The sequence below is a fragment of the Myotis davidii genome, unplaced genomic scaffold (assembly GCF_000327345.1).
Source record: "Myotis davidii unplaced genomic scaffold, ASM32734v1 scaffold438, whole genome shotgun sequence".
NCBI lineage: Eukaryota > Metazoa > Chordata > Mammalia > Chiroptera > Vespertilionidae > Myotis > Myotis davidii.
In genome coordinates this window covers 6866787-6884736 of record NW_006290031.1, presented here as the reverse complement: position 1 = coordinate 6884736, position 17950 = coordinate 6866787, and the positions used below count along the sequence as shown (strand labels likewise).

The 17950-nt window shown below is 55.7% G+C and overlaps 1 protein-coding gene across 4 annotated transcripts; it reads left to right on the top strand.

The window, feature by feature from the left end:
- The first annotated feature begins 3392 nt into the window (after window positions 1–3392).
- GRK6 (G protein-coupled receptor kinase 6) lies at window positions 3393–14833 on the top strand. 4 transcript variants are annotated; one of them, XM_015563352.1, is made up of 15 exons: window positions 3393–3624; window positions 4745–4898; window positions 5029–5106; window positions 5450–5550; window positions 5867–5959; window positions 6061–6124; window positions 6262–6402; window positions 6686–6876; window positions 7646–7683; window positions 7774–7863; window positions 8952–9160; window positions 9241–9378; window positions 12777–12914; window positions 13004–13138; window positions 13329–13868. In XM_015563352.1, the coding sequence occupies exons 1-15, from the start codon at window positions 3563–3565 to the stop codon at window positions 13332–13334; spliced, it is 1638 nt and encodes a 545-aa protein (XP_015418838.1). In that variant the 5' UTR covers window positions 3393–3562; the 3' UTR covers window positions 13335–13868. The 4 variants fall into 4 exon arrangements, with proteins under 4 accessions (XP_015418838.1, XP_015418837.1, XP_006762929.1 ...); XM_015563351.1 differs by having other exon boundaries at window positions 3395–3624; window positions 13777–14833; XM_006762866.2 differs by having other exon boundaries at window positions 3488–3624; window positions 4786–4898; window positions 13777–14833.
- Window positions 14834–17950: the final 3117 nt, after the last annotated feature.

The window sequence follows — 17950 nt, the reverse complement described above, 5'->3', positions numbered from 1 at the left end:
GGGCAGCGCGCTTCGCGCCCCTCACCCCGCGCAGACACGAGTCTTTCCGGCCTCGCGTCCTCCTCCTCCGCACCTGCCCCCGGGAGCTCGGGCCCAGGAAGGGGCGGGGGGCAGGCCACCGCCCTCGCGGCGTGGGGAAAATGAGGGGGTGAACGAGCCGGTCTGGTGTACCAAGCGGAAGGAAGAGGGAAGGGTGGGACCCGAGACCCAGGAGAGCTTCTCTGAGGCCTTTCCCAGGTGAGAGAGGAGAAGATGCCCCGGGAAGGGGCAGCCTACCCCCACGTGCCCGGGGCCCGGGGCCCGCGCACAGCCTGGACGGGCACAAGTTGATGCAGGGTAAAGGTTTGGAGAATGAATGAACGGCCATCGGACTTGGGGAAGCTGCTAGTCACGTATGCTACCAATATCACTGCCACTTGCTCAGCACCTCATGACACTGGGGACAGAGGTGAATGGGTCACGATTTTTGCCTTCAGGAAGCACACAGGCTACTGGGGCAAATAAGCACAGAAATCAGGGGAGGCAGCTTTGAAAGAAGAGAGCATCCTGGGCCCGCAGGGCTGTAAGTGCAAGGCCTGGCAGGGGGAGCTGGTCTGGTGAACCAAGTGTGTGCTGAGCTCCTCATGGCTTCCACCCAACGTGTTAGCAGACCCCTGCTCCAGAGGGTCCTGGGAGACGCAGAAGGACCAAACCTGACCCTCACTGCCCCTCCTCTGCTATTGTCCACCTTGGTAACATAATCACACACGCACTTGGTGCTGTGTCCTGTCCAGGATGCTGGCAACCAGACTGTACAAGACCCTTCTTTTTGGAACTCTAGGACAGGGAGGTCATGACAGTTTTTCCACTCTTTGCTGAGCTTCCAGCCGAAAGTGCCCTGAAAGAGTAGTCTGCTTCACCTGTGTGCCCCTTTTGCAGCGACTCTCCTCCAGGTTACATAGTAAGACTGTGGTTGACCCAGGCTGAGGATACAGGATGCCCCAATACAGCTTGTAGGAAGCCCAGAGGAGCCCCCAGCTGGCACAGCATCTGGTACCTTCTGCCTTCCCAATGGGTATTGACCCCAGGGAGGTGCTGCCTGGAAATAGGCATGGCAGGCTGGTCCTTAGTGCCCAGAGCCTTCCTTATCTCCCGTCCCTTATCGAGTCCGGGGCTGGGCCTTCCTCCCAGCCTCTGGGGGCATCTGCCGATTCTGTTCTGCCTCGTCATCCAGCAAGCCAGGGAGGAGGGGTGAGGAGAGCCAGGCCTGGCCTCCCTCCTATTGCTGTAGCCAGTTCAGGCTCAGGCGGCTGAGAACACTGTCTTGCCTGGCCAGAGAGTATGGGCATCATCAAAGAGGCTTCTTCAGGCCGTGGGTGAGGCATAGGAGTTTGGCCAGACCCGGGACCCCTGCCTCCACTGGGAGTCCTCACCCTACCTGGCTGTGTCTCTCCCACCTACCTGGCTCTAGACAAGTCTCTTCTCTCTGAACTTTAGTAACCCTTTTTTGTGGAATAGTTGGGAACAGGACATGAAAACTAAAGGAAATCCCAACTGTCTCTGAGTCCTGAACCCTGGCCGGTGGACTGGCTGCATCAGAATCCCTTCATGAGTTGGCTGACGGCTTGGGGCTGGCTCTTTGCCAGCTTGCCAAGTGGTTTGGGAGCCTTTGGTGTATATATTCAGTTGACACCTAATAAATATCTGACATATTTGGGGTGGGAAAGGAGCTTGGGTGGGTTGTAACCCCAAGGATACAGGTTCCAATCCTGCCTCTGGTACCTCCAGGTTTTGTGATCTTGAACACAGTGGTTCATTTCAGGGTCTTGGTTTTCTTATGAAATTGGGCCAGGTCTGGCAGAGCTGCTGAGAGGATGAAGTGGGACAGCCCTGGATATAGGAGGCCTTGCTTAATCCTTCCTTTTCCAGGTGCCCAGAGACATAGTGAAGTGACCAAGCTGGGGCGGGGAGGAGCCCCACTGACGGGTGGCAGCTCCAGGACAGGATATTTGCGTGTGACTCTGTGCTGCTGCCTTAATGTGGCTGGGAGGAGGGGAGGGAGGAGGAAGTAACTGATGGGGAGGCAGGCGGATGGAGGGTTGGGTGAGGGACCTGCGTGGGTGGGGGAGGAGTTCCCCTTCTAGGGAGGCCTTGCCTGGGTTGGGGTGGGGTGGGGGGGGTCTGTTGCTTACTCACAGTGGAGCAATGACTGGGATACACTGGGTGTGGGCTGCAGGAGGGCTGCTAGTGGGTTTCCCAATGGGTGCCCTGCAACACTTCCTCCTCTGGTCAGCTTGGGTCAGGGAGCACATTGAGGGACCCAGCCCTGCTTCCTCCCTAGAAGGCAGCCCCTTCCCCCTTGCACCACCCGCCTTCAGCAAGGCCAGATGGAGATAAGACTGGGTAACCCAGGGGGGAAACTGAGGCCAGGCAAGGGAAAGTGGTAGCTTGAGATTGCCATTGACTCGGAGCTGGGGCCCACCTCTTGTCACAGCCCTACTAGTGTTGGACACAGACTCTCCCAGTCACCCTCGCAACACCTCCGGAAGTGGCCTAGGACCCAAAGTACACATGGAGAAATTGAGGTTAATAGTGGGCAAGTGATGGGCCTAAAGTGTGAATTGGAGATTCCAACCAAGGTCTCCAAGACTCAGGCCCCTTCCACTATTCTCAACCTCATGGCCCACAGGCCACATCTGGCTAGCTCTCTTAACATGTTTTATTTGGCTGAAGTGGTATTTAAAAAAATAGGAACCAATATTTCATATAACAGTCTGGATTCCCAGAGCTGGCCACACTGAGCCAGCATTCTTGCCTAGCAGAAACCAAGCAACAGCTGGAGTTGTGCTGCAGCCGCCTCTAGTAGAAGGGACACGACTAGGTCAGCTCACTCCACTCTCCACCACTCCCTGTTGTCTCCCATCTGGTCCACAGTCACCATATCTGCCTCACTTTGTGGGCATTTGAGCTGCTACCTGGGTCTCTGCAGCTGCAGTTGGGAGGTCACCTAGGTGAAATGAGGCAGGTATGAGGGCCAGGGAAGCCCCTGTGTGCAGGGGTGGGCATCCTGAGTGCCAACCCTCCTGCTGCCACCTGTTCTGAGTCTCTCATAGCCCTGATACAGAGCCCAGTGACTCAGGCTGCCCTCTGGCTCTGGCAACTGTCAGGCATATGTCCTAGAATCTCCCCCTTTGGGGTGTTGATTTACATGGTTCCCGCCATTGTCAAGTTCTTTTCTATTTTCTTCACCTGAGAAACTACCTGCTAGGTAGCAGCTGAGACTTGCCGAGGCTGCCCAGAAGCCCCCTTCCCCAGCGTCCTGGGCTTACTGCCCTCTTGGCTTTTCCAGCCCAGGGGCCCCTAGCAGGAGGATGGATGGGACCGTGCATGTCCGGGAACCCAGTGAGGGTGTGTTGGAGTTGTAGACGGAAGGCCTCCATAAGCCTCCTTTAGTGAGCTGTGCCTGGCTGGGCCCTGACGGCCTCCGGACCCGCTGAGAGGAGGGGAGCCATGGCGGTTGTCAGACTCAGCGCCTGTTCGCTCCCACAGGTGGCGGCGGGAATCGCAAAGGCAAAAGCAAGAAATGGCGACAGATGCTGCAGTTCCCCCACATCAGCCAGTGCGAAGAGCTGCGGCTCAGCCTCGGTGAGGCCTGGGTGGAGACCCGGGGTGCTGAGGCCAGGGCGCCCTGCTGGTGTCAGGGAGCCTCCCCTGAGACCTTACCCTGGGGCAGACGGGCAAGGTTGGGGGGCGTCCAGGGAGCAGATTTAGGCTGCACCACCCACCTCAGTTTCAGTTCCTGGACTTGTGATGGGTGAAGGCAAAGAGCAAACAAAACAGCAGGGGGCGGGTGGGGTGAGTGTGGGGAGTAGGGCAGGGTCAGATTTGGGGCAGTATGAGAGAACAGAGGAAGAAAGGGCTGGGCCTAGGGGGAGCAGAGCTCAGGGGACAGAGGCTATAGTAGAGGCTGGAACCAGCCCACAGATTGACTTTGTTGGGAACCTTACCCAGTCTGGTCCTGGGGGGCCCAGCAAAGCCTTGACCAGAAGGGCCCAAAACCCCAGTTCCTGCTTATCTTGGCTGAGGCCCCAGGTCTGAGCAGTACTTGAGGTTGCCCAGGCCCCCCTGACAACCTACATGTGGGCAAGGAGTATATTGTAGCTGCTTCCACTGCCTGGGAAGGAGATCTAGCCTGGAGCGCAACGGAAGCCACAGCTTCCTCCCGTACTTTCGCCAGGCAGGCAGCAGGTGTGGGCCCAGCCTGGGCCTGGCCGGAACCTCAGACCACACCCAGCCCCAGCACTGTGACGAATTCGAGGTGGTGTGAACCAGGAGACAGTGGGGGAGGTGAGGGCCCTGGTTCTAGAGCAGCGTGGGCAAACTACAGCCCGCGGGCTGGATTCGGCCCGTTTGAAATGAATAAAACTATTGAAAAAAAAGACTGTACCCTTTTATGTAATGATGTTTACTTTGAATTTATATTAGTTCACACAAACACTCCATCCATGCTTTTGTTCCGGCCCTCCAGTCCAGTTTAAGAACCCATTGTGGCCCTCGAGTCAAAAAGTTTGCCCACCCCTGTTCTAGAGCCACACTCCTGGCTGTGTGACCTTGGACTAATCACTTAGCCTTTCTGGGCCTCAGAGTCCCAAGCTATGATGTAGTAGAGGTTCTAAAGGAGAAAATGGGTGCCATACTTCAGGGCTGGAAGCTGTCGATGGGACCCAGGGCCTGGTGGTGTGGACAGGAATGCCCCACTGGCTAGCTCCAGGTCCAGAACCCAGCAGCTCCCACCTCTGCCTGCAGAGCGTGACTACCACAGCCTATGCGAGCGGCAGCCCATTGGGCGCCTGCTGTTCCGAGAATTCTGCACCACGAGGCCTGAGCTGACCCGCTGCATTGCCTTCCTGGATGAGGTGGTGAGTGCTGCTTAGCCCCAGGCCTAGCCCAACACCCGGGGTAGACAGAGGTCCCAGACCCTGTGTGCTCTGGTGCCCCACACCTGTTACTTCCCCCAGACCTCAAGCCTCTCCACCTTCTACCCTGCAGGCTGAGTATGAAGTGACTCCTGATGAGAAGAGGAAGGCATGTGGGCAGAGGCTAATGCAGAATTTTCTGAGCCACACGGTGAGTGAGCAGTGATGGAGGGATGACGGCAGCGGGCAGAGCTCAGTGATGGGGAGAGGAGTGGTCACCACCTGGGCAGAGATGCCCTGGAGCTGCTCCAGGCTCACCAGGCAGCACCGTGGGCACAGAGCCTAGGAGGGGGGCCAAGCAGCCTGCCAGCAGCTCTGCTCTCCCCTCCCTCTAATGTAGAAGCAGGAACCGAGTTCAGTCATCAGACAGGCTAGGGCACCACCAGCCTGCAGCTGCCCCTAGCACTGGCCCGAGATATCTGCCATCTCTGCCCTAGGAGTGAGCAGCTGGCCAAGGGGGCCCGTTCACTGACCTGTCTGTGGCCTGTCCTCAGGGTCCTGACCTCATTCCTGAGGTCCCCCAGCAACTGGTGACTAACTGTGCCCAGCAGCTGGAGAAGGGGCCCTGCAAAGACCTCTTCCAGGAGCTAACCCGGTAAGCCTCTCCCTCCCACAGGCCTAAAATTGCGTCCTGAGGAGGGGCTTCTGTGGGTCTGGAAGACTGTGAACAGCTCAGCTGCTCAGCCTCTCATCCCAGCCTTGCCATGCTGTGTGACCTGGGGCAGGTTGTCTCCCCTCTCTGTAGCATCCTCAACTTCAGCATGGGTGTGTCTCCATCCTAGGTGGGTTAGCAGGAGGGCTGGCTGAGGATGCTGCCTTTTAGGCTGAGCGTGCATGTAACAGGGGGACTGGTCCATCAGACTGAGAACCTGGGATGTCAGGCTGACCAATGGGCTGGGCCTTCTCAATAGGCTGACCCATGAGTACCTGAGTGTGGCCCCTTTTGCCGACTACCTCGACAGCATCTACTTCAACCGTTTCCTGCAGTGGAAGTGGCTGGAAAGGTGAGCTCCTCGAAGGTGGGGCCAGGCTGGCCAGGTTGTTGGGGCTGTCATGGGTCTTGGACCCCTGCTCAGTCATTTGCTCCCCAAATCCTTTCCCACAGGCTGCCAGTGACCAAAAACACCTTCAGGCAATACCGAGTACTGGGCAAAGGTGGCTTTGGGGAGGTGAGTGGCCAAGCCAGACCATGTAGTGGTGGGGTAGAGTGGGTCCTGGACAAGCCCTCCTCCCTGCCCCCCAAACCTCTGTGCCCCCAGCAAGAGCACAGCTTGTTCCCATTTGCCTCATCTACCCTGGCTATTAGGTGTGCGCCTGCCAGGTACGGGCAACAGGCAAGATGTATGCCTGCAAGAAGCTGGAGAAGAAGCGCATCAAGAAGCGGAAAGGGGAGGCCATGGCACTCAATGAGAAGCAGATCCTGGAGAAAGTGAACAGTAGGTTTGTAGTAAGTACAGACAGGAGACCCGCCCTGCCCCCTGGCCATGTACTTGCCCTCCCCACTCACCGGGCTGATCTTTTCCCCCTACCCCACCCCTCACCCCTCCAGGCACTGCCTCCCATTCTTGGAGATGCCTGGGAAGGGCAGGTTTTGGGGTGTTGATACCAGGCCTGGGAAGCAGGCTGGGCCCCCAGGAGTGGCACTGAGGATATTTTGGGTGGCTGGCACCAGCCCCACCACCAGGTGGCCTGTGTTCCCTGCCTGAGGGCTCGGGTCCCTTGGGCCACAGGTGAGCTTGGCCTATGCCTATGAGACCAAGGACGCGCTGTGCCTGGTGCTGACACTGATGAACGGAGGTGACCTCAAATTCCACATCTACCACATGGGCCAGGCTGGCTTCCCAGAGGCACGGGCCGTCTTCTACGCTGCCGAGATCTGCTGTGGCCTGGAGGACCTGCATCGGGAGCGCATTGTGTACAGGTGTGGAGTTTGCCTCCCACCAGGGGCTGTGGCTGGGCATGAGGGAAGGTGCTGGGAAGATGTGGGTGTCTGAGCCCAGGGAAGCGCTGGCTCGAGGCTCTGCACTTGCCCACATTAGGTGGATTTGAAAGGCTCAGAACCCAGGCTCTGGGGTCTGGCTGGCCCAGGGGTAAATCTGGCATCGTCACCCTCCTCAGTGACTTTGGGCCAGTCTGCTTCCTGCGCCTGACACCGTTTCCTTTCCTGGAAAGCAGAGGCTATAATTCCTGCCTGGTGGGTTGTTATAGGGGCCAAATGAGAGCATTTGGTAAAATACACAGGGCTTGGCAGTGAGGGCTCTGCCCATTACTGTTATTGGTGATTATTTCCTTGGAGTCTCCCCATAGCCCCAGGAGGGAAAGAATGAGCAGCCCCATTTGACAGGAAAGGTGGAGTCAGCCACCAAAGGTTTGGGGGGAATATGGGGGGAACCCCTCGACACTGGGTGAGCAAGGCTACTAATGACATCTGGGGAGCTTCCCTAGGTAAGAGATGCCTTCCACATGCCTAGTCAGTCCCAGGAGTACTGGCTCCATAAATCCTTTGTCTGCTCCCTCGAACTGGGGTTGCTGCGGGTGGAGGGCAAGGCTCTCTTGTCACCCTGGCAACAAATGGCTCCTACATGTGCTGCACATCGCATCCCAGGAGTTGACCCAACAGGGAGGGGGTAGCCCTGCCTGGCTGCCTGGCACACTGAGCAGCATCTGATCCTGCCCTTCTCTCCCCACAGGGACCTGAAGCCAGAGAACATCCTACTGGATGACCATGGTGGGTGGGGGGGTCACAGAGGTAGGGTGGTGTGGGGTGGGGTCCAGCCCACCTGCTTCATGGGCTCCTCACTTTTTCACCCACGTCCAGGTCACATCCGAATCTCTGACCTGGGGCTGGCTGTGCATGTGCCTGAGGGCCAGACCATCAAAGGCCGTGTGGGCACCGTGGGCTACATGGGTAAGTCCTCTCACCGTCCTGGGCCCGACACCTCCCTCCCCCCAACTTCTGTGGAGTCTCCTGTGTCTCCGGGAATAGAAAGAGCTATTGTCCCTCTTTCATAGATCAGGAGTCAAGACTCAGCCAGGGCCCCACATACGTGTGAACCCACTTCATTTATTACTGAGCTCCTATTGGCTGGGCTTGCAGGTGGCAACCAGTGAAGGGACTTAAACCCATGTCCATGGCCCCAGCCCTCCAGCCCCGTGACCTGCCTATACTCAGAGTGGGAGTGCCCATCTGGGGGGGGGGGGGGGGGGGGGGAGAGGGGCGGGGGTGCCGGCAGCTGGGGAAGATGGCCCTGATTGCAGGCCAGGCTTAGGGACTATATCTGTGCATGAATTTTATGTGCCAGGCCTCTAGCAAATGATAAGAGAGAGTCATTAATCAGCTGTTTCATGCATGCCCCACACTAGAGATTGATCCCACAACCCAGGCAGGGGGGGGGGGGGGGCGGGGCAAGATGAGGTCCTGGGTTCCCCTCTGGGACAACATGACACAGTAGGCGGAGCCCGAACTGCAGGTGGTCTCTTACCCGCCCCTTGCTCATTGTGTGTCCTTGGACCAGCCACTCCCGGCCTCACTTTCCCTGACTGTGATCCTCATACCTCCTGCCAGGGTTGCCTTGAAGATGAAGAGGCAGTAGAGGCAACTCACCCTGCCCTGTAGGCAGTGTAGGCATCCAGCAAGTGACTTTCCTCCTCTCCTTGGTCTAATACTGAATCCATAGGTTGCAAATGGGTAGCCTCACGGGCTTCCTTGGCCTGTTTGTGTGTTTCAATCAACTTAGTTTAAAACAATTGGAATTGGTTGCCAACATTGAATGAGCCAGACTGCCTCACATTAAAAATACGGATTTCTGACTTCTTTGAAAAGTTAGAAACCTGCCCTCTGCAGGTGCTCTCCTACTCACCATGGTCCCACCGGGCCATTGGCAGTGCCTACTTGCCTGGTGGGTGTTCGAGCTGATCCCCTGCCTTGACATGTGCTGGGCTTCGTGGGGTACCCCTAACTCCTTCTTACCCCTAACTCCTATGCCACCCACCCAGCTCCAGAGGTGGTGAAGAATGAACGGTACACGTTCAGCCCAGACTGGTGGGCGCTAGGCTGCCTTCTGTACGAGATGATTGCAGGCCAATCGCCCTTCCAGCAGAGGAAAAAGAAGATTAAGCGGGAGGAGGTGGAGCGGCTGGTGAAGGAGGTGGCTGAAGAGTACTCCGACCAATTTTCCCTGCAGGCCCGCTCACTCTGCTCCCAGGTGTGGCAGCCAGCGGGAGGCCTGGGCTGGGGCTGGGCACCTCTCCCAAGGCCACCCTGACCACCCCTCCCCTGCTACAGCTCCTTTGCAAGGACCCTGCCGAGCGTCTGGGGTGTCGTGGAGGTGGTGCCTGTGAGGTGAAGGAGCACCCCATCTTCAAGAAACTGAACTTCAAGCGTCTGGGAGCAGGCATACTGGAGCCGCCCTTCAAGCCTGATGTGAGTACCACCTATACGAAAAGCAGGACCAAGCCAGGGTGGGGGCTGGCGGCTCTTGGAGTCAGGATACCTTCCATTTGAATGTAAGAAAGCCTAACTGAAACGGCTTAGCCAACAAAACAGATCATTCCCTGGACTCATAAAAATGGAAAGCCCCACCTGGGGCTCCAACTGTGTTGTAGGAATTGTCTCTCCTCCCTCCCGAGAACTGGTCAAGGGGCAGCATTTACTCACAGGTAGCTCTCCCAGGGCGTGGCAGTGGTGGACCCAGCAGTTCGAACCCACAGTCTGCCAGCTCAGCCATAGCCACTCCTGTAGATAAAGAACACCTCTTGCCCAATGATTTAAAAAGTCCTAAAAGGGAGGATAAAAGGCCTAAGGCTGACGCTAATTGCCTTTGATTCCTCAGAGGCCCCTCAGTGACCACACCCAGATCATATGCCTACCTGCAGCACTGCTAATGGAAGAGACCAGTTCCCCAGAGGAAAACCAGGATGCTGTTAACAGCAGGGGGAAGGGCTGTTCGGATTGGCATAACACCTGGTGCCCACCACACCTGGCAGTGCTCACCTTCCATCTGTGGACAGAACCCTCCCTCTTGTAGAAGCTCACCCATTTGCTGACATCTCAGTGGGTCAGGCATCCTACAGGCAGGAATATTCTTGAGTTATCAGACTCGAAGTGGCAAAACCTCAACGCAGACTTACTTATGCCCAACATGGAGTTTGTTGGTTCATTTGGCCAGAAAGTCCCAGAGTAGGGCCCACATCAGGGTTTTATGCTGTGTTGCCAGGACTCAATCTCTTGGCTCTGCTTCAACCTCTTGACTGCCCTCCCACTAAATTCAGGCTTCTCTGTATGAAGTCACAGGGAAGGTTCTGATTGGCCAGAATTAGGTCATGTGCTTACTCTCCTCCCATGTGTGAGAGGCCTGTGTCTTGTGTTCACCAGGAACACTGGGGAGGCAGGAAGGTGATAGGCAGACCAGGTTGATGCATGATTGTTTATTCATTCAACAAATATCTGAGTGCCCAGATGTGCCAGACCGTGGAGATAATGAAGTCAACAGGACCCAGTCCTGTCTTCATGTTCTAGTGGGAGAACACACCAATATAAGCCAGTAAGTGAAATATTTTAGGTAATGTGAAGTACAGCAGCAAAGAATAAAGCAGGCTGCCAAACCGGTTTGGCTGAGTGGATAGAGCATCGGCCTGCGGACTCAGGGGTCCCAGGTTCGATTCCAGTCAAGGGCATGTACCTTGGTTGAGGGCACATCCCCACTGGGGGGCGTGCAGGAGGCAGCTGATCGATCTCTCTCATCGATGTTTCTGGCTCTTTATCCCTCTCCCTTCTTCTCTGTAAAAAATCAATAAAGTATATTTTTTTAAAAAAAAGAATAAAGCAGGCTAAAAAGAAGATAAGGAAGATGGGGGCGTATTTTTAGACAGGATGGTCTCTGAGGAGTTGACAGTTAAGCAGAAGCCTAAAATATGTGAAGGAAAGAACCCTGCCAAGATGCACAGTGTGAGCATTCCAGGGAAAAGGCCTGAGCCAGGCAGTGCGGTCCTGGGGCAGGAACCAGCTTCAAGAACTAATACAGCAACGAGGGGCTAGTGTGACAGAGGCGTCTTCCTCTGAGTGTAATGGGGGCCTCTGGGAACATTGAGGCAGGAATATGAGGTGTTGGGGTGGGCCAAGAGGAGGTGAGTGGAAGGGAGGGACCCACTAGCGGGCTGCTGCCTCTGAAGGACTCTCATGTCGGCCTCACTGACACCCCATGATGTGGGCATTGCTGGGGGTGGCTGAGCCTGACGTCAGCAGCTGCCTCCAGCTGCACTGCCACTCCTACTCCCCAGGCACATCGTCTGATTTAACCTTGAAACCACCCACTGCCCCCAGTCTTTCTAAGTAGAAAATCAGCCCAGCGGCGTGGCTCAGTGGTTGAGCGTCAACCTATGAAGCAGGAGGTCATGGTTTGATTCCCGGTCAGGGCTGCAGGCTCGATCCCCAGCGTGGGGCGTGCAGGAGGCAGCCGATGACGATTCTCTTTCATCATTGATGTTTCTATCTCTCTCCCTCTCCCTTTCTGAAATCAATAATGTACATAATGTACATTTTTTAAAAGTTAGAAAATCAGTGCCTTGGACTTGAACAAGGCACTGATTGTTTTTAACAGCTTTATTGGGAGTTAATTCATATGCTATGTAATCCACTCATTTTTAAGTATATAATTAGATGGGTTTTAGCATATTCTGAATTGTACAAGCATCATCACAATCAAATTTAGAACATTTTCATCACCCCCTCAAAAAAAACCCAAAAAATCCTCGTACACATTAGCAGTCATTCCCCATTCTCCCCTTCCCCTGGCAACCACTAATCTTCCTGTCACTATAGACAGGATGTGCTAAAAAAATGTATACATACTTAATAGCTGATAGCTCAATTGATTTTTTTTCTTTTCAGATTTAACCCATTGGAATTAATAATTATTCAAAGTGTGTACAGTTTTGGGGGACACCCTATATTTGCCTAATCTGGACATTTTATATAAATGAAATTATACATGATGTGGTCCTTTGTTAATGGCATCTTTCCCATTGCATGTCTTTTTTCTTTTCTTTTTCCCTTTGCATGTTTTTAAACCTCATCAGTATTATAGCACATTTCAGTTCTTCTCTGTGACTGCACAATATTCCGGTGTATGAATAGTCCACATTTGTTTGTCTTCATCAGTTGCTAGACATCGGGGTTGTTTCCACTTTTTGGCTGTCGTGAATAATGCTGCCACGAACATGCACATACACGTTTCTGTGGGGACACGGGTTTCCTTTTCTCTTGGCTGTGTACCTGGGAATGGAGTTGCTGGCTCATCTGGTAATGCTGTTTAACCTTTGGGGAACTGCCAGACTGTTTTCCAAGGCAGCTGCACTATTTTATATGATGATGTTTTAATTGATACCCTTAACAGTAGGGGATGGAGCAAGCTGTTGAACATCCCAAGACAGAGACCCCTCAGCGCTAGGCCCTGCATGCAGGTGCCCTCTGCAGATGCCTGCTGAGATTCAGCTTCTGCTCACCTCACCAGTTGCACACGCAGAGAGCTGTGTGCAGACGGAGGGGCCACTTGTTAGTGGTTCCACCCGGCACTGTGGAGGCTGCTGGCTGTGGTGGGTCAGCTACCAGCAACAGGTCAAGGATGGAGAATGATCCCATTTACAGAGGGGAATTGAGCTCAGAGGGAAGGGACTGCCATGCTTAAGAAGTACATGGGTTGCTGGTTTCTGACTCCAAACCAGAGAGCACAACCAGGCCAAGACTGGAGTGGTTCTCAGGGCTGAGCTGCCCTCCCATGCATGGGTGGTGCTCCTATCTGACCACTGCCTTTGTCCCCTCAGCCCCAGGCCATTTATTGCAAGGATGTCCTGGACATCGAACAGTTCTCCACGGTTAAGGGTGTGGAACTGGAGCCCACGGACCAGGACTTCTACCAAAAGTTTGCCACAGGCAGTGTGCCTATCCCCTGGCAGAATGAGGTGGGACCTGCCAGCTGAGGGGGTGGTGGGTGAAGGGGCTCCAGAGGTCGGCCCTGGGGGCAGTCCTCACAGCTGCTGTCCTGTGGCAGATGGTGGAGACCGAGTGCTTCCAGGAGCTGAATGTCTTCGGGCTGGATGGCTCAGTTCCCCCAGACCTGGACTGGAAGGGCCAGCCCCCTGCGCCCCCCAAGAAGGGACTGCTGCAGAGACTCTTCAGTCGCCAGGTAACCCCAGTAGAGTCCTCCCTGGGCCCCAGCCTTGCTCCAGGGGATGGTGGGTGGGAGGCCGGGCCAGTGCCCGCATGTGCTGTGAGTGGGCTTCCTCCAGCCGTGCCAGTGGTACCCAGGGTCTCTGGTCTCATTCCCGCCCATCCCCCACCTCTGGCTGGGCTCATGGCCTCTTTTCTCTTTCCAGAGGTGAGCAGTGTAGGCTCCCCGTGGGTTGGCTTTGCTGCCTGGCCTCGGGGAGCCACGGGCAGCCCTTCCATGGCAGAGGCGAGATGTGGGAGAAAGAAGTCCGGTGCCCGCTCCCCACCTTACCCTCCCCACTGCTTTCGTTCCCTGCATCCAGCACCTTCAAGCTGCTAGCCTTGCTTACCCATCTGTTTCCCCATGCCCTGCCTTCAGCTGCCCCAGGGAAGAGCAGCTTGATGGGGCCCTGCCCTGGCAAAGCCTGGATTCCACCTGGTCCCCCTTACTTCAGCCTGTAGTTGGCAGCCCCTGCACCAATGTGTGGCCTGAGCTGCTGCTCCAGGCCCCTCGTGGGATGTCTTCCCTCCAGAGCATGGCCCACTCAATGATGGCACTGGTGGCTAACAGCGCTTGCTCTGCCTCTCTCCCTCTGTGTCTTCCCCGCCCTCCAGGACTGCTGTGGGAACTGCAGCGACAGTGAAGAAGAGCTCCCCACCCGCCTCTAGCCCCCAGTCTGAGGCCCCCACCGGCGGTTGGCGGTAGCAGCTACTTCGAGTGCTGTTTACAGTTTTGCACAGTGGTCCTCCCCATTGTCCACTCAAGATGTGGCCTGGGGAACACAGCCGGAGCTGTCCCCAGTGTTCTCTGCCCCTCAGCCTGCAGTCTGGCTGAGTTTGGCAAGGCCTAGGCTGTCCTTGGGACAAAGGTGCGTCCCTTCAGCTCTTGTCCGTGGAGCTCGGGGCTTTCTGTATTTATGTATTTGTACGAATGTATATAGTGACTAGAGCATTCTGAAGACCCACGCTGGAGCTGGCAGAGGGGCCACTGCCAAACTCAAGGCTCCTCAGGCCCCTGAGCCCCCAGCACTGTGCTCACCGCCGCCGACCTCCGAGTGAGACTCGTGCCTGCCTCTGCTGCCCTAGCTCAGGCCACCACCTCGGGCCCAATGCTGTCTCTTCTCAGCACTTGTCAGAGCTGGACCTGGGGCATGTGCCAAAGTATGAACAGAGATTGGGCTGACTCTGGGACCCATCAGTCCACTGCCCAGGCTGTCCCAGAGGGGTGTGCCTCTGCCTTCCAGCTCCCAGGGCACCTTGTCCCTCATGTTGTGCCCTGTCCTGAAGACACCTCTTGCAGAAATGCCCCATCCCAGGCAGAGAAAGGGGGTGTCCCTGGCAACCCTCAAACATTCCAGACTTCTCTCATAACAATAGACACATGTGCCCAGCAATAATCCACCCCTCCCTCTGCGCGTGCGTGTGTGTGTGTGTGTGTGTGTGTGTGTGTGTGTGTGTGTGTGAAGGGGGCAGGCTGAGGTTGTGTGCCTATACGCCAGGCCCCACCCAGCCCTTCCCAGACTGGATAGCCATCCTGGTCCCAGTGTTGGAGTCGCATGGGATTACAGGACCCTGGTTTTTCCATATTTAAAGCCAATTTTTATTACTCATTTTTTGTCCAATGTAAGCTGCCATGTGTCTCTATGTGAATACAGTCTGAGCACAAAGCTGGCTGCTGCCCCTGCCTGCCTCTTTCTTGCTCCTGGTGCTCCGCCGGTCTTCCTTCTTCCCTGGATTTGCTGGAAGCGGGAAGGGATTGGAGGTGGGCCTGGTGGGGGCTGCCCTTCTAGCAAGGGCCAGGAGTTCCCAAGGTGAGCTTGGGGCAACCTCTCCAAGCATTCAGGCCTTTGGGTTTCTTAGCTTCCTACATGGGATGAGGCCTGAGGGAATTGGGTCCCCACCAAAGTGTGGGTCTGGCTTTGCCTGATTTTGAGAGGCAGGCTCACCTGGCAATATCCCCTCCAAGGCCAAGGTGGCCTGGCCTTCAGTTGTGGACTTGGAGCAGCCTGGGGAGTGAGGTGGAGCTGCTGTTAGAAACACCTGCCCAGTCTGTCTCACCTGGACACCTGCTGTGTGCCTGGCCCAGGGCCAGTGCACGTGCAGTGGAGCCATCCCTCTGCTTTGCCCTTGAAGCAGGGAATGTGGCCAGGCAAAGACGAGACAATAGCAATACTGGGCATTAGGCTGTAGCAGAGGCATGTGGGCATCAGAAAGGGTCTTCTGAAGATAGAAGTTGAACCAGGCCTTTAAGACATTCAGCTGGGAACAGGGATTAGGAGAGCATACCATTCCATAGCATTCAAAGTGCAAAGACAGGGCGGGCGGGGGAGGGCACGCGACAGCCTGTTAGCCACAAGTCTGTCCCAGTCTTAACAAACCTGTTGTTTGATAATCTCCCAGTGACCTCAGCCACACACATACCCATGCCCTGTGCCACCATAAGAGTTTGCTTATTGCCTGGGCAGGTGTTTCTAACAGCAGCTCCACCTCACTCCCCAGGCTGCTCCAAGTCCACAACTGAAGGCCAGGCCACCTTGGCCTTGGAGGGGATATTGCCAGGTGAGCCTGCCTCTCAAAATCAGGCAAAGCCAGACCCACACTTTGGTGGGGACCCAATTCCCTGAGTGTGATACCTATTGCCTCACAAGGCGGCTATGAATGAGAAGTAGCCAGTCACCCCTCCCCTTGAGCCCCTAGGTCACTAACAGGACTGGGTACCAAGCTGACAGTTATCTCAGGCAGTCAGAAAGAAAACTCCAAGCAACAACTTAGAAGATGGGGTCTCTTGGGCTATCTCAGGTCTTGATGGTGAGTGGAGTGTGCTCTTCTATTAACTTGAGGAAAACAGAGTAAGGAAAGGGCCTTGCCAAGCTCTTCCAGCTGGTGAGTGGCTGTTGCGGGGCAAAGGAAGGCAGCTGAAGATGAAGCTGGACCCTGCCCATGAGGTTAGGGCCCAAGGTACACTTTGCTCTCTGCGCCAGGCTCTGGGAGGAAGGGCAGTGAGGAGGTATCAGCATGCAGAGGCTGAAGCCCAGCCCTCTGCAGGTGTGAGTGGGTGTCAGGTGGACAGGAAGGACCCTGTGGCACACTGCCTGCAGTGGGTCCAGATCTCCCACCAACCTTCCCCTTGGGATAGGGAAGCATCCAGGAAACTTCTTGGCTAGGGTTCAGCATACCATAAAGCGCACAGTGCACCATTGGCAGAGGAAACTCGGAATCACTTCCCAACAAGTCTTCCTAACCTCACCTGCTCTGAGAGGGAGCTGGGAACTCGAAGATAAGCTTGGAGCTCAGTCTGGTAAGGAGGCAGACATGGGAATAGTGGGAACCAGTGTGAGCAGGTGGCAGAAATCATTTAAGAGCTGGCAGGGCTGGGACTAGGGAAGGAAGGCCCTTTGGCTACAAAGGTGTCAGAGTTGGTGCCCTCCAGCACACAGGACCAGATGTATCCAGATAGTCTGGGGCCGTGGTCGGCAAACTGCGGCTCGTGAGCCACATGTGGCTCTTCCTAAGCCTTAGGAGTACCCTAATTAAGTTAATAACAGTGCACCTACCTATATAGTTGAAGTTTAAAAAATTTGGCTCTCAAAAGACATTTCAATCATTGTACTGTTGATATTTGGCTCTGTTGACTAATGAGTTTGCCGACCACTGGCCTAGGGCCTCTAGTGGTTTAAGATGGCTAAACATGAGGTGGGGTGGGTGGGGTGTGGAGAAGGGAGTGCCTGGAGCTGAGGTCAGTGAGATACGGCCATGTATGGCTTTGGAAGCAGTAACGTTGTGGGGTTGCATCTGGAAGGTAGTGGAAGAGTGCCTGCCCAGCATGTACAAAAGCACCCCAAGTTTCCTCTGGGAAACTCTCCACTCAGTCCATGTGGTTTCGATGGGGCTGGATTTGCACACACACATCACAGACACCTAGAGCTGTGTGACAGGTGGGGCTGTTGGGGATCTTTGGTTGCAAGGTAGAAAGTGTTTTTGTTTTTTAAAGAAAGGGGGGGAGCTGATTGACAGGAAGAACCAGACTGGGGCGGCTCCAGGGCCTTAGTCGCAGACCCGATTCTCCCAGAAGGAAGATGCTACAATCATGTTCATGTCTGCATTGCTGACATAAACCCAAGGAATCTGAATAACCAAACCGGAAACCTGCCCGCTGTGCATCCGGAGAGTAGGGCACTTGGGTTAATAGGTCCACCATGATGACATCCCTGGGACACAATGATTCCTCCCCCACCCCCACTCCCCAACCCCCCATACAGAGAACCTAAGAGTCGTAAGACAGCCAGGTTCTGGCTCAGCCTAAACAGTGAGGCCATCACTAGGGCTCAACTCTGTTGCTGGGGATGAGCAGGGTCCATGGAATCCAGCGCTATGGATCCAGCACTGGGTTCTGCTACTATTTCTAAGTAGGCATGTGGTGATGTAGGCTTGCTGGAGACACAGTGGGAGCGGCCTTGAGGCCGTGAATTCATGGTTGGCGCCACACTGGGGTACCTGCCGGCCCCAACCCCTGCCCACTGCAAGCGTGCAGAGCCTGCTAGTATATGGCCGGGGCCTGGACGTACGTCTCCTCTCCGGGCTGCGGGGTGGGTGTGTGTGGTGTCTAGACCTCAGCTGCTTGGCTGAGCATCCCGTGTGCTCGGCTGATGGTGTGCACTGGGTTTGCCTGCATATGCCAGGCCCAGAAAGCCTGTTGCTAGGTGTGCGGCGCGGCGAGCGCATTCCCTGTGCCAGGGGAGCCCGGCTCGGCAGGTGGGTGCGGATCCTCCGCCTTTGGCTCCCGGGACTG